Source organism: Puntigrus tetrazona, chromosome 16, assembly GCF_018831695.1.
Source record: "Puntigrus tetrazona isolate hp1 chromosome 16, ASM1883169v1, whole genome shotgun sequence".
Lineage (NCBI taxonomy): Eukaryota > Metazoa > Chordata > Actinopteri > Cypriniformes > Cyprinidae > Puntigrus > Puntigrus tetrazona.
The window spans coordinates 13770821-13794431 of NC_056714.1; the positions used below are offsets into that span (position 1 = coordinate 13770821).

The window sequence follows — 23611 nt, forward strand, 5'->3', positions numbered from 1 at the left end:
AGAGGAAAACTAATGCGTCTGTTTGAGGACTGATCTGCTCATAAAGTCAAGTGAACATCAGTGCATTATTATTTTGCATTACGTGTTTATTTACTTTATACGTATTATTCGTATACTTAATATATGATTCATTAGTTGCTAAAACAAGATTTAAGGCGTACGGTTAGCATTTATTTATATAAAGATATTAAAATAATTTCAGGTATAAATAACCATATTAAAAAAAGTCTCTTGTGAACATTTAGGCTACTTTATTTTTTTATTAGTATTTATTAAAAAATATTAAATTATTAAAATATTATTTAAAATAAATACATTTATTTAAAAAACACACACACCAAGCGGCGTTCTAATTCTATGACAATTCACGACGAATTATTGTTGGAATTATTTTGAGAACGATTTGTTTCCAGTTGATCAACGATACAATCACTGACAGCCAATCAAAACCGCCCAGACTTTAAAGAGCTGGGGCATTTAAAGCGGCAGGCCTCGGATTAACAAACAAGACAAACGGGTGTTTGGGGGTTTTAGTAGCTTGTTGTAATCTTAATTGTTTTATATAAAACAACATAATGTGATGTCATCGTTTAGTTAGAAGTAACGTACGTGTTACAAGGAATACTCCAAGTATTACTTTCATTGTTTTGTTTTGTATTATAAAACACAAGCTAAATCTTTATGTAGTAATCGTCTAAACTTACCCTAAAACAACACCATCGATATATTTGATACATCACATAGCCTACTTTTTTCAAGTTGCAAACTGGCGCAAAACTTGTTGCACGCAGTTACCCTCCCAGCCGCATGAGGCCAGTATTGTTATTTACGCGAGCTAAAAATTTCCGCTTTCTCATTTTGACAACTGTCATGGCGTCCATTTTACCGTAATACTCAAATTACATGAGAATCCACAATAAGTGATGGTGAACTGCTAAAGTACGTAAATTTTATGCCAAGATTGCTATACTGCACTAAAACGACAATTAACTCACGCGTTTAATATATAACGCTAATGCTCATGTCAGAATTTCACGTTTAAATAAATAGGCGTTGTTAAACACGTACGCGCGCATTTTCGGCGCTTTACGGTCAAACACTTGCGGCTGTAATGCGTGCAGTGAGAGTGTGTGCAGCGCCCCTGGCCTCGAATGAAACACACTGGATCAGCAGCAGCTTTTCATTGAGGGGAAACAGAGAGAAAGAAGGGGGCTGTCAGAGACTTCAAGAGGACTGTATTTCAGGAGCGGGGGCCAAAAAACCCAGGCGGGCAAGCGTGTGAAGGCCAATCTTGTTTAGCCTGATAATGACGGAGGTTAGCGAGATATTGATGTCGGTTCTGTCTACGATTCGGGTTCCGAGGCCCGGAGATCGTGTTCACAAAGACGAGTGCGCCTTCTCGTTCGCCAGCCCGGTGAGTTCAGCAGCAGCATGCGACTGCACAGTCATCGCGCACTTTCGGGATTTATTTTTGTTTTTTTAAATCTGTTTGAGGTTGCTGTTTTGCTTTCGTCTGGCCAGGAGCTGGCTGTTTGCTAGCCAGCGCTCATTGAGTGCACAAGTTTGCACTGTTTTCCTTTTATTATGTCAAGCGAGTCATCATCGTAATGTTGACTCTGCACTCTTTGGCCACATCTTGACTAAAGCACTAATTTCCCCTAATTTAGCCTTTAATTATACGCTTATAAATATATGTAGTACTTTTGCTAGCTGTTAGCTAGTTATTACGCTAACGTGAGCTGCAGAGTTTCTTTCCTGGATGAGTCCGTGTGTTTCAGTAACTGTTATCATGAGCGCGAGACAGCCCCAGCCTCACTGAACGCATGGTGCTGACCAACGCGATGTCGTTCAAACAATTCTTCCCTTTTGTTTCAGGAGAGTGAGGGAGGCTTGTATGTCTGCATGAACAGCTTTCTCGGCTTTGGAAGCAAGTATGTAGAAAGACACCACGCCAAAACCGGTCAGAAAGCTTACCTGCACATCACCCGGACCCGGAAAACACAGGTAAACACGTGACGCATCATTTTGCGCATTTGTACACGATAGTCGTTCTTGGTTTAAGTAACGTTTCATAAATATTTGACATCTATAACAGTAAAAACGATGGGCGTCAGACAGGTTTCCTGGACGCTGCTCATGCCTTTCATTGGCCGTAAAACTGATAACCCCGCCCCCAAATTCACGCCATTGGTTTAGCTAGGTTTGCCGTATCCAGGTTGGGTGGGACATCTACAGTGTTTTAAGTTCAACAGTTGGGTTCTGGCAGTTAAATCCCATTTATTTTTCTCCACAGGGGAGTTGATTTTTAAGGATAATTTATAAACCATGAAAGTCTTATCATCTGTGAGCAGCGAGGTTATTAATCAATAATACATGCTTTTGTTGAAGCCATCAGCCCAGACTATTTCAACTGATGATTTAAAATAAGCATGTTTAACTTTGGGATTGACATCACCCATGTTTCTCCAAAGAAACCTCCATCACCAGTTCAGTAAAACATGCCAAAAGAGTTCCTACCCACATCCATAAAAACACTGCAGAAGACCTGACTGAGTTAGTCCATGCCTACGTTTAATTCTTAAAAATGTTTTATCCTCATTGACTCTGATCGACTTCTCCGGTCATTTAGTCTTGAAAGCTCACGTTTATCGGTCTCAAATTTTGAGTGCCACACCCACATATCAAAATCCAATAAGCAACTTATGGATAGAATCAAAGATTTTGAAATTTGGTCTATTTTTGTGTTTTTTTTTTTTTTTACTTTTTCTGAAAATCAACATTATGTATTTGCATCTTGAACCTTAGAAGAAATGTTACACATGATATTAAAATATGTGCATTTAATATACTGATTCATGGCAAATATAGACTAACCTTGTTTGTGTATCAGAAGGAGGATGAAAACAATTCTGGATCAGGTGACCCTCCGAAAAAGAAGCCCACAAGACTAGCCATCGGTAAACGGTTGCATTTTTCAATCATTAATCTTTGCTTTATATTTTAGTTCATTTTAATTTTTAGCAGTTTTTGTGTTTATTTCATAACATGTAAAAGGCTGAAAAGTTTGCATGTGTTTCTTGCAGGGATTGAGGGAGGGTTTGACGTGGAGCAGGAGCAGTATGAGGAAGAGGTCAAAGTAGTTCTGTTCCCAGACCGACAGGAAGTGACATCGGAGGATCTAGCATCAATGCCAGATGTTGTTCGGGAACGGGTACGTCATTTTTATCTATAACTTTATCATAAGTGAGTTTATGCTTTATAACCGAGCAGACTTTGATGGTGGTTCTCTTTTGCAGGTGTCCCTGTCGATGGCGGGGCTGCAGGCGGCGGACTCAGTGTCACACACTCTGCAGGTGCAGCAGTGGGACGGAGAAGTGCGACAGGAGTCAAAACACGCAGCTGAGCTTAAACAACTCGACAATGGGCTCAAAATCCCTCCGAGGTGCATACACGTGCGAATGATGTAGACTCATGTGATGCGTGCGGCTAAGAGCTAGCGATTATTTACGTTTACATTTATCTTTCTTTCAGTGGCTGGAAGTGTGAGGTCTGTGACCTACAGGAGAACCTGTGGATGAATCTGACAGACGGGAAGGTTTTGTGTGGGAGGAGATATTTCGATGGCTCAGGGGGGAATAACCATGCCCTCCTTCACTACCAGCAGACTGGATACCCATTGGCTGTCAAACTCGGCACAATAACACCCGACGGAGCAGGTGATAGCATCGCGCAAAATCAAATGAAATCGTGCTGACTTTGAATATTTCAAGCCAGTATAGTTTTAAGTGCTTTACTGTTAACTAGGGCCGTATTTATGATGACGACGTGTCACGTATTTGTCTCCGCAGATGTCTATTCATATGATGAAGATGATATGGTATTAGACTCTAAGCTTCCAGAACACCTTTCTCACTTTGGCATCGATATGATGACTATGGAAAAGGTATGGTCATCTAAAAAAAAACAAAAAACTCTTAACTGCTTAAGAAGCCATTCTTCTTTCTTTCTTTTTTTTTTTTTTTTTAAGTGTTCTTTCTCTCTCTTGTTAGACGGAAAGAACCATGACTGAGCTGGAGATTGCAGTGAACCAGCGTGTGGGAGAGTGGGAGGTGATTCAGGAGTCAGGTACCACTCTGAGGCCCCTGTGGGGCCCGGGCCTCACCGGTATGAAGAACCTGGGAAACAGCTGCTACCTCAACTCTGTCATGCAAGTGCTCTTCACCATCCCAGACTTCCAGACCAAGTTAGTGCCTCCCAACAATTTGTACCCATATTTAAGCCATAGATATATTAAACACACCCATAATCACTACAGTTCAGTGTTTTGATATCAGTAAGATGTTTTTTTTTTTTTTTTTTTACTTTTATTACAATATTGCTTTTATTCAGCAATATTGAGACAATATTACATAAGATTTCCCCTTCAAATACTGTTTTTTTTTTTTTTTCATTGAAGGGGTCAAAAAATTATTTTTTGTATTATTAAAAACATTGAATATTATTATTATTTAAAAGTAGTGGTAATAATTTTTCTTTAGCACTAAATCAGCAACTTAGAATTCTGAAGGATCACTTTGAAGAATGGCTGCTTAAACCTCAAATCAAATAAAATTTAATTATTTGCATTGGTAAACTATTTAAATAAATCAAACTAGAAAATATAATAATAATACTTTTCAGATAAATGCAGCCTTGCTGAGCTTAAGAGACATCTTTCAAAAACATTTAAAAAATCTTACTGACCCCACAAGGGTGTGTGTGTGTATTAGACAAAGATGTTTTGTATATTTTTATAATTCTATAGAACGAAAACAATTCTAAATGCATCTTGTTACTGCTCTCTGTCATTGACACTCAGATATGTTTCCAACATCGACAAAATCTTCAATGAGGCACCCAGTGACCCTACCCAGGATTTTAAGACTCAAGTGTAAGTACCTGTCCCATAAACTCTTCATGCACACATACGCAGTGTGTTTGGTCTAAAGTCTCCCCAAACATTTGGCTCACTTCAGTAGCATGCAAGTCTTATTCATGCTTCCACTGATTTAAACTTGGCAAGCCATTTTGGTTAAACAATACAGGTGGCACTTCACACATTTCTCTTATAAAACGCTTGCTTGACTTAAGTTCTGCAATATAGAGCATTTTATGAACCACTTTATATTACTTTTTTGGCAAACGTTTAGTCTAATAGCGTCTTTTTAGCTTCAGTGTTCATGAACATTTTAATATTCCGCAGCCAACGAGTGTCATACAGGTTTAAAACATGAATATGAAAACTATTTTCATTTTAGCTCTTTAGTACTGATACTGAAGAAGCGTCAGTAATATCTTATATCCAGCAGAGGTCGCCACACACCAATGTTTTTTCTTTATACTTGAAAGAAAGAAAGGAAAAACATAAGTATCTGCGTTTGATTATCAAAGATCTTAAACGCATTTTTTTATGAAATAACCAAAATCATTTCCACTCTATAACATCAGAGCAAAGCTGGGCTATGGCCTTCTGTCGGGAGAGTACTCTAAGCCGGCCCCTGACCCCGGAGATGACCCCAGTACCTCCGCTGAACTCAGGGTGTGTACACATATTGGAAAGATGAATAGAATTTGTTTAATATATTAATTCGTAGTAGTAGTAATAATAATAAAAATAATAATAATAATATTCTGCTCATGTTCAGGAAAAGCCATTTATAAATATGACTTTCTTTGTACAGGGTGACCAGGTTGGCATAGCACCTCGCATGTTCAAAGCTCTGGTTGGACGAGGCCACCCTGAGTTCTCTACCAATCGGCAGCAGGATGCACAGGAGTTTCTTCTTCACTTTATAAATATGGTGGAGGTAATGAAGACGGCGCACTCTTGCTGTCTGTTTTACACTCTGCATTTACTCTGCATTCACTCTCTTTGCCTTTTGTTTGCCAGAGGAACTGTCGGTCTGGCATGAATCCCTCAGAAGCTTTCCGCTTCCTGGTGGAGGAGAAGATCGTATGTCAGCAGTCACAAAAGGCCAAATATACCCAGCGAGTGGACTACATAGTCCAGCTGCCCGTTCCCATGGACCAGGCAACTAATATGGGTTAGACATGTAGTACGTTTCTGTGTTTCCAATATGTTTTATCCTTCCTTTCATTTATCAACTTCTCTTTCTGTTTATCAGAGGAGCTACAAGAAGCAGAGCGTCGCCGGGAGGAGGCGGAGTCATCTGGAGCCCCTCCCCCTGCCGCACCTCGTGCTCAAATCCCATTTGCTGCCTGTCTGGCTGCTCTTAGCGAACCGGAAACACTCACAGATTTCTGGAGCTCTGCGGTGCAAGCCAAAACCACTGCCACAAAGTAATAATATTAATTTATTATTTAATTCATCTTCATTTAATATTAATTTAATTCTTAACTAGTCTTTGGTTTGTAATAGTGTTTTTGTATTTTTTGTCTCTTAGGACCACTCGCTTTGCTTCATTTCCTGACCATCTTGTCATCCAAATTAAGAAATTTACTTTCGGCCTGGATTGGGTTCCTAAAAAACTAGGTAAATTATATATATTTTTTTGTCTGTTTGAGAATGTAACTTGTTAATTTTACACATATAATTACTTAATTGACATCCCTAGTCTGAATATGAGTATACTCTTAATTATTTGAATAGACGTGAGCATTGATGTTCCTGACACGCTGGATCTGAGCGCGCTCCGTGCCACAGGACAACAGCCAGGGGAGGAGCTTCTGCCCGAGGTGGCTCCACCTCCTCTCATGACCCCTGATGTGGAGGTTAAAGGTATCCTGGGTTCCCACGGCAACGAGGAGGACGACTCTCTCTACTCCCCACTGCTGTGTCAGTCTGTCTTTTCTCCTCTTTCCGACTGCATCTGTCTGTCCCTTAAACCCATCTTTCATTCTTTTTCCTTAGCTTTTTTTCTTTTTCTTTTTTTAGTTTATTTAAATTTTATTATATTTAAATTTAAATCCTTATGTGCTCTATATATACATTTCGTACAGCTTTAGTGAGTCTTAATATTTAGCTTTCAGTTGAATGTCATTTATTTTGGATTTAAAGGAACAGTTAACCTAAAAATGGGTGAGGATTTTCTGCAAATTTTCAGTTTTGGAGAAATTCAGCATCACAGCTCTTGCTTAACAGTGGATTCTCTGCAGTGAATGGGTGCCATCAGAATTAGAGGCTAAACAGCTGATAAAAACATTACTTTAATCCGCATGACTCCATTCCATCAATTAACCTCTAAGGAAGTGAATCGCTGCATGTTTGTAATTAATTAATTTACTTTTAAATCAAATAGCGATCCATAATTCATAATAATGCTTCCTCTAGTGAATTATTCTGTCTCCTGTTGTCCCCTATCATTTGCCAGCATATTTTATTAGAATTGTTTTGAATTTTCACATTTAAATGGTGTTTGCTTTGTGCATATTTCTCCCCTGATTCAGATGAGATAACTTTTACTGAGAAAAAAAATTCTTTGTTTTTGTGGTGTTTATTTTTTTTGTTTACAAATTAGCAAATTTTTTATCTTGAGGTTTTTTTTTTTTTTTTTTTTCAACTGTTTGATGGCACTCATTCGCTGGAGAGTATTCATTAGTGAGCATGTGATTGTAATGCTAAAAACTTGCTAAAAAGTTCTGATGAAGAATTAAACTAATCTTCATCTTGTGTAATCTGAGGATGAGACTTCTCAGCAAATTTCATTTTTGTGTGAGCTATTCCTTTAAGCATGGGTTTAATGTCTTATTAATAATTTTTAATAGCATTCAATCAGTGCAGTTATACCTGGAAAAATGGGTATGAAAACATGTCTGTAGAGCACTCTCTCTGTATGTCTCTCAGCTCCAGTGTTAGACGACTCCACAGTGTCTCAGCTGTGTGAGATGGGTTTTCCTCTGGAGGCCTGCCGGAAAGCCGTGTACTACACAGGCAACACTGGCATTGATGCTGCTATGAACTGGGTGATGGGACACATGGAAGACCCTGGTAAATACACCCATCAGTGAACGCTCACTGTGATAAGCATTTAAAGTAGTATGCAGATAACCAGTAACTTTCTCTATGTGAATTTCCGCAGATTTCTCAGCACCTTTAGTGTTGCCTGGATCTAGTTCTGCTCCTGGCACCACACCCACAGAGAGTCTACCTGAGGAGCATCTAGCAACCATCGTTTCTATGGGATTCAGTCGAGACCAGGCCACTCGCGCGCTCAGAGCTACGGTTAGAGCTGCATGTTAACTGCCTCTCCTAACCTGAGGGAGACAGGAAGCGTTGATTCACGGGTTACACTTTTTGATAGTCCACTTCAGACATTCTGATAGCTAATTCTCATTAATTCACAACTACATGCCTACTAAGTCTCAGAGTAGACTGTTAGGGTGGGTTTAGGGTTAGTAGGGTGAGTTGACATATTCTTGAAATGTTTCTCATGGTCAGTATGTTGTGGACTATCAAATAAAGTGTTAGATGTTAAGCAAACAGTCTACTCATGCTCTAATGGCTGTTGACAAGTAGTTGAAAAGTTACTCACTGTTAGTAGAATGTCTAATGTGGACTATAGAAATGATTGTTACCATGTATTGTCCCTTATTTTGCATGAAGCCCAACTGCTACCTTGCATACATTTTCACCTCAGTATTAAAAAAAAAGTCACAGAGATTTTCTGGTTTGAACATTATGCTGCGTGTCCACCAAAGCATTTTTCTCTGCAGCTAGCGTATTTTTTCAGTTGTCCTAAATGGGAGCACTGTGTGTTGTGAAACGTTAGGAGCATGCCGAGAGCTGAGCTTTTTACCAACCAATTAGAGTAGAGGGGGGGTTACCGACTGTCCTACAGCTGAACAACAATGGAGAAATATTGCCTGTCTCAGAGTAGTTATATCTTTACTAGATCGAATTGTTGGATTACCGTAATATTATAAAAATATAATGTTTCCAGAAACATCTAATTTGTGATGTGTCTGCAATAACTTCAGAGGATATTCTGTATCCTAGCAACCTCAGTATCTTAATGGAAAAACACTCACAGCTGAGCATTTTCAACAGAGCGCCTGGTGTTTTCAGGTGATTAAAAGCGTTTTTTTTGGTGGACATGCAGCCATAAAGTCTCACAATCATGGTCCTAAATTTTGGTAACGGGTAGCAAAAATAATACACTTCATAATATAAATAGATAATGAAGCACAACTGCTCTGTGCTTCCTTTCAGTTAACTGTGATTGAGATCCTCTCTGTCAATTTGTGTTTGTAGAACAATGTTCTGGAGCGAGCTGTGGACTGGATCTTCTCTCATCTGGATGATCTGGAGTCTATGGATGTGTCTGAAGGTGGACGCTCAGAGGGAGGAAGTGAAGCCAGTCGGGAACCTCCTCCAGGACCACGTGTCCGTGACGGACCAGGAAGTATGTTTCTGTGGTATTTATTAAACAGTGATTTATCAGCATTTTGCTCTCATCTCATCTTTCCCATTCTTTTGTCCTGAAGAGTATGAGCTTTTTGCATTCATCAGTCACATGGGAACGAGCACAATGTGTGGTCATTACGTCTGCCACATCAAGAAGGACCAACAGTGAGTGAAGTTCATTCTCCACCTTTTTTTAATATTGTTTATATGCAGCATTTGTACAGCAACATCACTTTTTCCTAGAATTAATGTTTTCATTGTCACTCTTTGCTTCTTTTAGGTGGGTCATCTTTAATGATCAGAAAGTTTGTGCCTCTGAGAAACCACCTAAGGACCTGGGCTACCTGTACTTTTACCGAAGAGTGGTGGAATAGAGTAAAATAGAATAGCATTTTCCTCTCTCTCTCTTACACACACACACACACACACTCATCTGTATCTGATCTACTGAAACCGTAGGCCCAGACTCCTGCTTCTGAACTGACGCACCATGTAAAAGCACTTCTTCATCAAATATATTCACTACCAAGAGAACCCAGATATAATAATGACAGAAGGAAAGAAAATGAGATGTAGGATGTGCGGATTAGAGTGTTCTTACTCGAAACGCCCATGTTGTATAACGCCTTACCACACACACACACACACACACACACATACAGACACTAGTCTCCTTCGTGCCTCCCCCTAATTGGATAGTGGCTATTGTGACATCATCGCTTTTAGAGCTAAGCTCCACCTTCCTTCCCTTTATGTGTTCCAGAATGTTTCTGCAAATGTTTAATGGCAAGTAAATGTCACTAAATCACAAAAAAACAGCTAAATATTATATATTGGAATTTTAAATTTAAAAAAATGAATGCAAAAGGTTTTGTGCAGTTTCACATTTTCCCTTATGTTTTGTTCTACTTTTTGGGGGGAGGAAAGAATTCTTTTTGTTCTTTTTGCTTTAAAATAAATAATAAAAAAGTGTCTCTTTGCTTCTTCTGACTCCGTATTGTTGTGCTTGTGGGTGTGTTTAAAGGAGTTTTTTGCCAACTGCAGAGTCAACAGTAATAAACATGTTAAGTTTGTTTCGGGAAGTCACCTGTGTGAATGCATGTTTACTGGCAATACTGAAAGTGCAAAGAGAGCTGAGTAATGTAAAAGCATGAAACACTTTCAAGTATATAAGTGTCATTCTATGGAAAGTGTAAATTTTTCCTGTACTTAGCCTTAACACTTGAAAAACACGTCAGTTTTAAAATATATTTAAATTTTAAATTAACACCACCTTGAGCCATCAGTGTGAATGTATTATTTGCACCACAAAGTTGCTTGTCCCCACAGAAAACAATAATGTAACTACCTAGCTATCAATAATTGGAAATAAATGGCATAATAAAACAAAATGCTGAATAAATATATAATATATAATGAAGAAAGTAGTCCCCTGGAGTCGCCAGTGTTGGGCATGTTACTTTAAAAAAATAGTTATAGTTACTTCTCACACATAGTAATTGAGTTACCTCATTTTTGATTTGCTGAAATGAAAACAGGGACGATAATAGGTGAGCTCCAGCCAATGAGATTGTCCTTAGCGCATTAGTTCCTGCTCACTACCAGAAAAAGTTCTTAAAAGCTGAGGAACTCTAAAGAAACCGGGAAAAAATAATAAAGAATATTATTTACATGTAGCGCGTGTTATGAAAGACTCTTGCTGTATATCTTTGCGTGTGTAAGATAAAGCGATGGCAACCCTTGCCCCTTCACAGAGTTCATGGTAACATACAGCTACACTGCGCACCCATTCAGATGGTCTGAAAAATGTAGTTCTACTGAAATCATAATAAAGTAGGTAACACCAATGAAATAATAAAATGGTACATGTGGTCTTGAAATAGTTGAAAATGTATAATGCCAAAACGTAATCTAATAATGTGGTAAAAGTGTTTGAAAAAGAAATACATTTGAGGACATTTTGCCAGGAAAGTGGATGTTTCTGTAGAATGACCCATAAACAACATGAATGATATTTGGCAATTTAATCTGCTTAACAACAGAAAGTCCTTTGGTAAGTGAATTAGTTTATGTGAATGTATCGCTTATCATGTACTTATAAACGTTGGCTGTACTGTGCAAATTCTATATAGACCTTTTTTTAAATTAATTTGTGATTTTATTGTGTTTATAAGCTTAATTCTCAAATCTAACCTTATTTGAATGATTTCCCAGGGGAAGTGCATGTTAGAGGCGTTTTCTGCCCTACATTTGTTGACTTTGGTTGTTTCTCTCAGTCTCCAAACATTTTTTTTGCTTCCCCTTTCCAGAGTTTTGTGTCGGCTGGTTTCTTGCACACGCTGATTTTTACCAGTTGGTCTAAATGTGCAGAACTTACGTTTCAACAAACGTAAAGCAGTCTCCAAACGTGAGTATGACAAGAAACGTTTATTCTGGTTTTCAGCTACAAAAATACCTAACTTAAATAAACCTTTACTTAAATAAAAACAAGAAAAATCACGGCAAAAAGAGAAGTGCCAAAATGATTGTTTTGCAGCTTGAGGTCTAAGTATTTCATAACCAAGAGAAGATATTTTACCTTCTCTCGAAATGTATTGAGTTTTAAATATTAAATATGTATCATATAAATATCTGTGAATTATTTTTTTAATAGGAACAGAATGGCAATTAGCAAGATCCTCTTTTTCCTACTTGGTAAGCATAAATAAATTAATTGTATTATTATTCTAAACTGTACTACACAACATTTTATTTATTAGACTATTATTAGTCTAATTATTTCTCCTGTACAGCTTTCTTTGTCTTGTTGCATTTAACCCTCCTTGCTCTCCATCCTTCTCTCCATCAGCACTGTGTATATGGCGTGGGAAATGTGACGTGTTATATAAGAGAGTCGGTGATGAGGTTTCCATGAAGTGTGGATTGGATTCAAGCAAACAGAGTACTCTTGTAGATTGGACATTTGAGGACAAGTTCCTCTTAGGCACTGGTAAAGGTGGAACTGTGCGGAAGGGTATGTTTTTTCTTTCAATACAAAAATGATCTGAATATGCACTTTGTTGAGTAGTCACACTGTAATTTGTGAATTGGTATTATTTTAATAGGTAACTCCCATATTGTGGCTAAAGCAAGTATAGATGGAAACGCTTTGAAGGTTTCCAAACTGGAGACGAGAGACACTGGAGTGTATTCCTGCAGGCAGTCAGGGAAACGATACACTCTACGTGTTGTGTCTGGTGAGAGACGACAGCGGGGTTGTCGTTTGAACTTATTTAACTTTAGTTTTATTGTGTTACTCAGATTTATTCCCGTTTCTCCCTCAGTCTTTGTTCATCCAGGCCCAGTGCTGGTGCAGTCTAGTAATGCAGAGCTGCACTGTGACGTTACACAAGAACCAAATACTGCAGTACGGTGGCAGAGACCTAATGGTGAAGAATATAGTGAAAAAACACAAGTAATTCACCTGAAGTCTGTGACTTTACGAGACGCAGGCCAGTGGACGTGTGAAGTCACAGAAGAGTTGAAGCCCAGAGTAACATTGACTGTTGTTGTTGGTTGGTGTCCCTCAGCATTTACTGTTTTTCAGCGTGAAAGTGTTTTTATTAATATAATACTTCACATTTCATGCTGTCAGTGACATCTGTCTGGGTCTCCAACAGATCTCTACACCACAGCTGTGAATGTTTCTGAAGGGGACGACATAAAGCTGCCCTGTTCTCTTCCTCCGAGTGTATCTCAGAGGGTTGTGGGTGCCAAATGGAAAGCTGACCACCTTCCCACGGTCTCTTTCCCGACCCTGAAGAACACAGGAGACAAAGGATTACACTGGAATTCTGAAGATTTATCAAAAGTCAACTTTACTACTGGGAAACTCAGCACCAACTTTGATGTCACTTTGAAAAACGTGAATACTTTTATGCTGTTTTTTCAAATAATCTAAAGAACGCTTTTCCCGTATAAAGAAATAATTGTGTAATTGAAAATGTCCCATGGATGTTAAAAGTTCTTCATTGAATCATCCATGCCAAAAAAGAAAGAAAACTGTGTTTAACAGTAATCTCCCTTCATATTCTCTCAGGTGGAGAGACGTGATGCAGGGGTGTTTGTGTGTAGAGTGGAGTTTGAGGGTGAAGTGAGTCTGAGTGTTGAGACTACTTTGACGGTTATTGACAAACCTTCAGGTAAAACGAAACTATCTCAGAACTTCAGAAGTCTTGTAAGAAAGCACACTTTGTATCAGAACCATATCAGTTAGCCTGTGGCCTGTTGATTCTTCATTATTCATATGCAGCTCTTGTACAGCACTTTTTAAATTTTAGGTCTGGGCCTATGTGTACAAAACCTCTCAGAAATGTTCTGAAGAATAGTCTTAAGCTTAGTAAGAATAGTCTTTTTCTGCAGCCTGCACCATTCTTAGTAAAAAGTAGGGCTTGTATAAGAGTAGGATACGTTTGTAAAGAAGCTAAAACCAACTTTAAGCAAAGCCTAAGGATGATTCTTAAGTGCTGACTGAAGTGGTACTTAAATGTGAAGTGGTACTTAAAAGGACTACAATGATGTCAACCTAAAATGGCCAACGTCAAATTTTGAATCAGCCAATAATGAACCTTCAAGGGTGAAGTCACCACAACATGACACAATTAATTCATGGTTTATAACATTACAATTACTGTAATATTTAAATATATTTTAATTGTAAAATAATACATTTTGTATTATGTGCAAAACATCACAAATAAGGTCAGGCATTTATTTTACTATTTTGCACAAATTTTATTATGGGTTTCGACACATTAATTAAATAGACAAATGTGATGCCATTTCATTAATTAAGCTGATGAATCGCAACATTCTAAAATGCTAAAATTCTAAAAATGTTATTTGAAGCAGCTGACTTCTTGTCAAACAGGTGGAGACTCTATAAGTAATCCTCAGTCTGAGATCACCAAGATAATAGGGAAGATTCTGGAAATGGCCGTTCCTTCCATTTGCGGCCCTGCAGATTCTCCAGACCGAGCACTGCTCAAACTGAAGAAGCTGAAGAGATGGTAAGAATGTGTTAGCCTTTTTTATAATGTGACTTTAATTACTTTAATCTATGTATATGGAAAAAATACACACATATTTGCACTCTTTAACATTTTCTGCATGTGCATGTAGCGTGGATGATGCTGAAGCCAGTCTATCGTCTACTGTATCATCTCAAGACATCTTTCCGTGTCCTCCAGATAAGCTTTCTCACTCACAAGACACAGAGTTTGCTCACAGCATAGCCCCTGAGAACAACATTGAGTCTCTTGAGAGAAAAAAGCTCAATTTGCAAATAAAGTTGCTGGAAATTCAAAATGAGCTTTACGCATTACAGCTGAAAGCACTAAAGAACAGTCAGTGATTGTCAGAGGTGGTGAGTAATGGAGTTAAGCAAGTTACAGTTACTGAGAAACAATGTGTAATTAAATTACAGTTACTCATGAAAATGAAAAGATTACACTTTAAATAAATCTGAATATTTTCACACACCCACACCCACATATTGATAGAGATTGAATTGCTTTCTTTCCTATGTTTCATGAGTTTAGGACACAGAATCAGACATATTAATAAAATAATTGTTTTATCATTCAGGTTAGGCTTATTTTTTTAAAGATGCCTGTGTTTCCTGTCATAGCTATAAAAATATTTGATTTCAATCAACAGTATCATATATATTAAACTGTTTCTTGTTATGGTTTTAAATCTGTATTTAACCTGACAATGATCTTGATGATCATTGATGATCTTAATTGAAATGATGCATGATTTTGAAAGTAATCAGAAATCAGTGTTGAATAGTACTGTAAGGTTAACCCTGCCTGCTTTGTAGGTATGAAGATGATTAGAAGTGGAAAACATTTGTTGGAAATGTAGAAAAGTAATTAAAAAATATTCAAATGTAATCGCTAAACAGTTGCAATTGGTATCTTGTCTACAGTTCGGTCCAGTAGATCTCCCTGTGGTCTTCTGTAAGGGATGATAAGACAGTGTTTTAGAGGGTATCACCCAGCAGATGCCCTGGGAGAAAACCCAATGTGTTGACCCTGGCCATTTTGGCACAGGATCCAGAAACTAATATAAATGGCATTATACACAATTTGAACACTAATGATTAAAAAAATCCCAAAACTTTTTATATGCTTGTTTCTTGAGCAATAATATGAACATTACCATTGGTCTCCCCTTTCTAGCTGATACCTAGTCTTAACACTTAGGAACCTTAACCATAAATCACACTTATTCATAACTTATTCTAATTTTTACACATTAAAATTAATAATTTTTGACTATGTTAAAAAATGTTTTGTATAAATGTACATTTTATGTAATTACATTGCTTAACAAGTTTTGATCCCACTTTATATAAGGTGGCCTTAACTACTATGTATTTACATTTAAATGAATGATTTGGTACAATGCACTTATTGTGTACATACATGCTTTTACACTGTGCTTATATTTTAAAAAATGCCTGAATGTAATTACATCTGCAATTAATTTCTGTACTTACATTTGTAATTACACTTTTGACCCATCTTTAATACCTTAACCCACTCTTAAACCTACCCATACAGCCAAACCTGCCCCTAACCTTACCCGTATCCCACCTCAATAGCAGCAAAAGTGTTTTGCAATACAATATGAACACAATAAGTACATTCTACATATATAAGTACATATATTTTATTCCATCAGTTTAGATCACATATAGTTTTAACAAATCAATAAACTTAATGGAGTTCATATACATACGTCAAATGTGAATGAAACAGGTAAGATATATATAAAAGTTCACAGCAAAGTTTCCACACTGCTCAGTGTTCATGTGTTTCCTCACTGCAGAGTTTTAAAATAGCATCAAAGCAGTGTTGGAGTTGAGATCATTTTGTGACGATTGACCCTTAACGGATGTACACTCAAAGGTTGTTTCTCAAACAGCAGGCTGCACTGGCCCCCTGTCAGGTCTCAGATTGATTTTAAAATTCTCGTGCTGATCTATAAAGCTTTGGAGGGTATCACACATTTGTCTCAATTATTAACTCTTTATACTCCAAGTCAAGATCTCGGTTCCTCTGATTCTGGTCTTTTAGTGGTACCACCTACTCGTTTACGATCTATGGGAGATCTTCTCCGCCTGTTCATCTAAGCTCTGGAATGTTCTTCTGTCTGAGATCAGACAGGCTGCATCTTTTAGTGTTTTCAAATCTGCTCTTAAAACATATTTTTAGAATAGCTTTCTTTTGTGTTTTAGGTCTGATGTTTATTTTCCTATTTAATTTTTCCTACTGCTATTATTTTAATTGTCTTCTCCTGTGTAAAGCGCTTAGAGATGTACCTTTTAAAGGCACTAAAATAAAGTTTATTATTAATAATATTATTATTATTATTTGTTGGCTGCACATGTCATCAAGCCCGGTTTATTTCAGTTAACTGAGCATTATATTTGCATTATATATATATTATAGTCATAAGCATAATACAACAATTTACATTTATTTAGGAAAAATGGTCAAATTAATAACTGTTAATATTCTAAAATAAGATCTTCCTTAAGACATATGCAGCCTACAAATGCGACCTCTGGAGGATGCAATCATCCATTTGAGAAAGGGCCGATGTTCATAATGCAGTGTGACTGTCACGTGCGCCAAATTGCCAGAAGATGGCACCTGCAGCTGAAGCATCCATCTCTTCATTTTACAAAGCATTCATCCATGTCGTGCAATAAAACACAGGTACAAATTCATTGTACAATGATTATTAAATCGTTTAACTGGTTAATGCATCAGTTTTGCGACAGAATTCAAGATAAAATCCTTTAATATTATTACTGGAGCTGAAATGATTATGAAGCAGCAAGCAAACTATGCAAAATTTGGCAGTTCTTCCGGTGCACTAAGTTTCCAAATTCATTCGTTTTCATTGACTCCTTCAAGCGAACTGAATGAGTGGAATAATAGTGAATGGGGGTATAGGGGTGATTTCAGATACAGCCACGAAAAACATGCAGTGTTGTGTCCTCCAGGAACGTGGTTGGGATTGAGATCCTATCTGTCAATTTCTGTGTTTGCGTCTATAACGTCAGATTGATGTCGGACATGACATCGGACAGATGTTGCATTTCGGTTGAAAATGAAAACCTTGTTGAAATCAGTATTTGATGCCAATGTGACATTGACTTAACGTTAGCTTTTGGTTAAACAACCTAAAAACAACGAATATCAATATCAACAACAGCTGACATTTGCATTGAACATCAATTTAACATTGACATTAGACGTTGAATTTAAGCTGCATTTTGTTCACCTGATGTAACCAAATATCAGAGTTTAATAAACTAGTACACATACACCTGCGAGTCTGCGTGTGTTCAGGTTTAAGTTTAACCAGGATATATAAACCAAACCACACATACATACAAATACACGCACACACTCATCTGTATCTGATCTACTGAAACCGTAGGCCCAGACTCCTGCTTCTGAACTGACGCACCATGTAAAAGCACTTCTTCATCAAATATATTCACTACCAAGAGAACCCAGATATAATAATGACAGAAGGAAAGAAAATGAGATGTAGGATGTGCGGATTAGAGTGTTCTTACTCGAAACGCCCATGTTGTATAACGCCTTACCACACACACACACACACACACACACACATACAGACACTAGTCTCCTTCGTGCCTCCCCCTGATTGGATAGTGGCTATTGTGACATCATCGCTTTTAGAGCTAAGCTCCACCTTCCTACCCTTCTGTTTCTGCAAATGTTTAATGAAGTAAATGTCACTAAATCACAAAAAAACAGCTAAATATTATATATTGGAATTTTAAGGTTTCACCTTTTTCGTTATGTTTTGTTTGACTTTTTAGGGGAGGAAAGAATTCTTTTAGTTTTTTTCTCTTTTTTTGCTTTAAAATAAATAATAAAACAGTGTCTATTTGCTTCTTCTGACTCTGTATATTTTGTGCGTTTGCAAAAAAGGGAATTTTCGGCCAAAAGTCAGCAGTAATAAACTGCTGTTACAGAAATGTTTGTTACCCATGTGAATGCATGTTTACTGGCAATACTGAAAGTGCAAAGAGTGTCGATCGATAAACAACAAATATTTCCTGTATTGAGAAGCAAATCAAATGCTGACTTTGAAAAATATTTGTATATTTTTCTATTGTGCCTTAATTGTAATTCACACATCTAACCTTATTCGAAGGATTTCCCAGCGAGACGAGCGTGTGAGAGGCGTTTTCTGCACCACATTGGTTGATTTTGGTTGTTTCTCTCCAAACAACACTTTTTGCTTTCTTCCGCTCTCATGCCTCATTTCAGTTTCTCGTGCAGGTTCAGGTTTTTGTGTCGGCAGTTGGACTAAATGAGCAGAACTTCCTTCAAACTTTGTCAACAAACATAAACCAACCATTAAAAGTGAGTATGAAAATAACTGAATTGCATAAGAGACTGGTGCCTTAAATTAAAACGGGAAAAAACAAGATAAAAAGATAAGTACCAGAATTATTTTTTTCGCTGCTTGAAGTTTAAGGATTTAACAACCAAAAGAAAATTGAATTTATTTAACGTTCGATCTGAAGCTTTGATAGTCATGTTTTATCTTTTTGTTAACTTTATTGAGTTTTAAATATATAATATGTCATAATATAAATGCATATGGACTGACTTCCTTTTTCAAGTTTAAAATTACTAGTGTTAAGAGTTGGAAGTAAACAACGAATTGCCTACACATTTTTAGATTTGATTATTATTACTTAATTTTTCAGGATTTATGAAAACATTTTAATCTGTAGTGACAATCATCTGTAATATTATTGCATATTACGAATGCACATGAGGACTACAACTACTAAGGGAATCTTGCATATGTTAATATACATTAGAAGTACATTAAAGATTTGATCAATTTGTTTTATTTTTTATCAAAGCTAAACAATTTTAATTGTTTGTTACGTATGTGCCTCTGGAGGAATTCTCTATTTTGCCGGTTTTTATTTTAAAAGTAAAATACCCCTAAATGCATTTATTTCAGATTTTGTTAACTGAATGTTAATGAGTTGAAATTCTAAATATTTCTAGACCAAATATAGAAATGAAAACTAAACAAAATTGCTTAAAGGAGATGCATAGATAGGGTTTTTTTTGCCAAAAAGAAATGATAACATAATTCCAACATTTAAAAATAACCTAATTTTATTTAAAATAACCTAATTTTCATTGACTATATTCATTGACTTATATATATATATATATTGTGTATATATATATATATATATATATATATATATATATATATATATATATATATATATATATATATATATATATATATTTTTTTTAGAAAGAAGAACAGAATGGCAATTTGCAAGATCCTCCTTTTTCTTCTTGGTGAGCATAAATTTGTAATTGTAATATGTACTATATTTTTTATTAAAAAAATATTTCTCCTGTACAGCTTTCTTTGTCTTGTTGCATTTAACCCTCCTTGCTCTCCATCCTTCTCTCCATCAGCACTGTGTATATGGCGTGGGAAATGTGACGTGTTATATAAGAGAGTCGGTGATGAGGTTTCCATGAAGTGTGGATTGGATTCAAGCAAACAGAGTACTCTTGTAGATTGGACATTTGAGGACAAGTTACTCTTAGGCACTAATAAAGGTGGAACTGTGCGGAAGGGTATGTTTTTTCTTTCAATACAAAAATGATCTGAATATGCATCTTTTTGAGTAGTCACACTGTAATTTGTGAATTGGTATTATTTTAATAGGTAACTCCCATATTGTGGCTAAAGCAAGTATAGATGGAAACGCTTTGAAGGTTTCCAAACTGGAGACGAGAGACACTGGAGTGTATTCCTGCAGGCAGTCAGGGAAACGATACACTCTACGTGTTGTGTCTGGTGAGAGACGACAGCGGGGTTGTCGTTTGAACTTATTTAACTTTAGTTTTATTGTGTTACTCAGATTTATTCCCGTTTCTCCCTCAGTCTTTGTTCATCCAGGCCCAGTGCTGGTGCAGTCTAGTAATGCAGAGCTGCACTGTGACGTTACACAAGAACCAAATACTGCAGTACGGTGGCAGAGACCTAATGGTGAAGAATATAGTGAAAAAACACAAGTAATTCACCTGAAGTCTGTGACTTTACGAGACGCAGGCCAGTGGACGTGTAAAGTCACAGAAGAGTTGAAGCCCAGAGTAACATTGACTGTTGTTGTTGGTTGGTGTCCCTCAGCATTTATTGTTTTTCAGTGTGAAAGTGTTTTTTTAATATAATACTTCACATTTCATGCTGTCAGTGACATCTGTCTGGGTCTCCAACAGATCTCTACACCACAGCTGTGAATGTTTCTGAAGGGGACGACATAAAGCTGCCCTGTTCTCTTCCTCCGAGTGTATCTCAGAGGGTTGTGGGTGCCAAATGGAAAGCTGACCACCTTCCCACGGTCTCTTTCCCGACCCTGAAGAACACAGGAGACAAAGGATTACACTGGAATTCTGAAGATTTATCAAAAGTCAACTTTACTACTGGGAAACTCAGCACCAACTTTGATGTCACTTTGAAAAATGTGAATACTTTTATGCTGTTTATTCAAATAATCTAAAGAACGCTTTTCCCGTATAAAGAAATAATTGAAAATGTTCCATGTGTTTAACAGTAATCTCCCTTCATATTCTCTCAGGTGGAGAGACGTGATGCAGGGGTGTTTGTGTGTAGAGTGGAGTTTGAGGGTGAAGTGAGTCTGAGTGTTGAGACTACTTTGACGGTTATTGACAAACCTTCAGGTAAAACGAAACTACTCTGCACGACTTCACAAAATCTGTCTTGTAGGGATGCACTGGTCAATGTTAGAGATCAGTCAAGCTTGAATGCGTACGTTTAATTATACATTAATTACATGTCAATTGTGTATGGTCATTCACCCTATATTTACATTTAGATTATCTTAGCTGTCACCTAACTCTCACTGAAAGTTAATATTTAAAAATAAACATGATTAAATACTTTTCATACTAGATGTCTAATTTGTTACAATCGAAAAAAAAACCATTTTGTTTTATATTTATATTTTCTATTATTTACAATTTATTTTGCATTACATTACATTACCATTACATTACCATTTAACCATAATAACCATTTACCTGTTATCTGCCATATCATGAAAATAAGTTTTGGTATCAGTCAGAATTTAAATATCGCTGCATCTCTACAAGTATGAATCTCATTCCACAGTGCATATGATTCCCTACAAAATCCCAGATAAATGCTTCAGTCTCTGTTTGTAATGATTACTGAACAGGTGGAAAGGGGTCCAATAAAAGGAATGGGAAAAGAAGTGGCGTTCCGGATGTTTTGTTTAAGGACGTGTATGGTGTACAGCTGTGGATCTGGATTGCTGTCGGAGTCAGTTGTGTGGTTCTGATTGGACTTTTCGTTGTTGCTGTTCTCCTCCATAAAAGGAACAAACGTGAGAAGGTGAGAGAAAAACATAAGGCGGTAAGCATGCAAGCAAAAAAGGAAGTGGCTCATTTAATTCTTTTTTTTTCTACCTCTAGCAAAGGGTGAGAAAGCTAAGATCCATGCGGCAGCCTCTGACAGACAAAGACTACTGCCAGTGCAACAGGTACTTCCTCCACTTCCATTTCTCTCTGTAATTCAGTGATACTAGTACTAGTAAACATTATTATAAAAGTTTTTACAGTATGTACAAAATAAAATGTATATATATATATATATATATATATATATATATATATATATATATATATAATGTAATTAATTTAATTTTGTCTTATTTTAATTTGATATAATATCAAATATTTAAATGTTTGTGGTTGTTTCCCTATTTTTGCATTTAGATAATAATGTAATTAAGTATTAAATTAATAATTAAAATGATGCCTTCATTAAGAGGCATTATTTAATTTTTTTTGCCATTTATCAGTACTGGACATCGTTATACACTGGTAATGTCAAAAAAATTATTTACACAGTTCATATTTCTCATGCATCTGGGGGCACAACATTTGTTTACATATATAACATATATACATATGAATAGTATAGTATAGTACACATAGTATAAATGCACTATAGGTCTTAACACGTTTGTTTTGATTAGAATTGTGAAAGAAGTGGAGTTGGAAGAGCAAGCGAGGCCATTTCCAGTTCCCAGACAACACCGCAACCCGCGCACACGTACAGCAGGCCCAAACCATGTCAACTGAGAGGAGCAGAGCCCTACACCACTGAGCCTGTGCTTTTAAACGCGCTTCTTGCTCAGTGATACCAAATAAGACATGCACTTTGCAAGACTTGCTGTAGAACTGGGCGATGAATATGCGGCGTTTACTGTGCATTTAAAACAAATTCTGTTGCAGAGTCTATATGTTTTTACAACTGTACTTTTTGAATGACAAGAATGCTGAATGTTTTTAAATAAAATCCTGATATTATTTTAACGTGTGTCTGCATGTGTTTCTGCTATGCTGTGTGTGTATTTCCCCATATTTTAATGAGCAGAAACTGGTGCAGCTGGAATTGTTGTAGTTCACAGGTGTCCATACGAGCCAGCTGTTCACAGACATCAAAACAAACTGCATGTTTAATTTTTCAAACAATGCGATATCTTATGAAAAACTTTAATCTGATTTGGACTACTTTGAGTATTTCTGTGTTTTGACATATAGTCTCAAAAGGTAAAATGTTGTGGTTACGGTGGTACCATAACGTACAAAAAGATACATCTTCACTCTTAAATGGCATATATTATACCTTAAACTTACATATTCATATTTTGAAAGTACCTGTTTCATCATTAATTACTCTTGGCGCTCCAAACATGTAATGCCCATTGCATAGACAGAAACGCAAATGAAACTTACATGTTCAACAACCCAGAAAGGTAGGACAAAGAAACAAAAATAATGACTTTATTTAACAATTTCTTCAACAATTTCTTCCCAAATGGGTTACCCTGCAACTTGTTTACAAACCGAGGAATTCAGTTATTGTCTATTAGCTTTTATGTTGATGTTATATTAATGTTTGTAAACTGTTTTTGGCTTTTGAATATTAATTAAAAAAAAACAGACAAATGCACATACATGCATCAGCGGAGAATGATGAAGAAAAGAAGAAATTGTTGAATAAAGTCATTAT

The 23611-nt window shown here is 36.7% G+C and overlaps 2 protein-coding genes and 1 long non-coding RNA gene across 4 annotated transcripts; 2 read left to right on the forward strand and 1 right to left on the reverse strand.

The window, feature by feature from the left end:
- The first annotated feature begins 1120 nt into the window (after positions 1-1120).
- On the forward strand, positions 1121-10387 carry usp5 (ubiquitin specific peptidase 5 (isopeptidase T)). Of its 2 annotated transcripts, none has more exons than XM_043260501.1 (20): positions 1121-1414; positions 1876-2004; positions 2891-2957; positions 3084-3211; positions 3297-3442; positions 3532-3716; positions 3849-3943; positions 4050-4243; positions 4859-4930; positions 5488-5578; positions 5721-5846; positions 5930-6083; positions 6165-6339; positions 6444-6532; positions 6650-6835; positions 7844-7987; positions 8079-8221; positions 9251-9401; positions 9484-9568; positions 9684-10387. In XM_043260501.1, exons 1-20 carry the CDS (start codon positions 1307-1309, stop codon positions 9775-9777), a joined length of 2562 nt encoding a protein of 853 aa, XP_043116436.1. In that variant the 5' UTR covers positions 1121-1306; the 3' UTR covers positions 9778-10387. The 2 variants fall into 2 exon arrangements, with proteins under 2 accessions (XP_043116436.1, XP_043116437.1); XM_043260502.1 differs by having other exon boundaries at positions 1122-1414; positions 6650-6778.
- LOC122360145 lies at positions 9800-10762 on the reverse strand. Its single transcript, XR_006252773.1, has 2 exons — positions 10035-10762; positions 9800-9831 (listed from the first exon to the last, which is right to left on the reverse strand). It is a non-coding gene; the product is annotated as an uncharacterized LOC122360145 (long non-coding RNA).
- Positions 10763-11694: 932 nt separating this feature from the next.
- On the forward strand, positions 11695-22911 carry cd4-2.2 (CD4-2 molecule, tandem duplicate 2). The gene is made up of 18 exons (XM_043261687.1): positions 11695-11810; positions 12057-12097; positions 12252-12416; positions 12508-12639; positions 12727-12957; positions 13063-13307; positions 13482-13584; positions 14313-14451; positions 14564-14793; positions 19786-19836; positions 19960-20124; positions 20216-20347; positions 20435-20665; positions 20770-21014; positions 21129-21231; positions 21750-21925; positions 22006-22073; positions 22572-22911. The coding sequence occupies exons 2-18, from the start codon at positions 12064-12066 to the stop codon at positions 22675-22677; spliced, it is 2556 nt and encodes an 851-aa protein (XP_043117622.1). The 5' UTR covers positions 11695-11810; positions 12057-12063; the 3' UTR covers positions 22678-22911.
- Positions 22912-23611: the final 700 nt, after the last annotated feature.

Coding starts and splice junctions, on each gene's coding strand:
- usp5 (XM_043260501.1), top strand. CDS start 1,307: ATGACGGAGGTTAGCGAGATATTGATGTCGGTTCTGTCTACGATTCGG. Junction 2,005..2,890: donor CCCGGACCCGGAAAACACAG/GTAAACACGTGA, acceptor TTTGTGTATCAG/AAGGAGGATGAAAACAATTC. Junction 9,402..9,483: donor TGTCCGTGACGGACCAGGAA/GTATGTTTCTGT, acceptor TTTGTCCTGAAG/AGTATGAGCTTTTTGCATTC.
- cd4-2.2 (XM_043261687.1), top strand. CDS start 12,064: ATGGCAATTAGCAAGATCCTCTTTTTCCTACTTG. Junction 12,640..12,726: donor CACTCTACGTGTTGTGTCTG/GTGAGAGACGAC, acceptor TTTCTCCCTCAG/TCTTTGTTCATCCAGGCCCA. Junction 20,125..20,215: donor AGGTGGAACTGTGCGGAAGG/GTATGTTTTTTC, acceptor TTATTTTAATAG/GTAACTCCCATATTGTGGCT.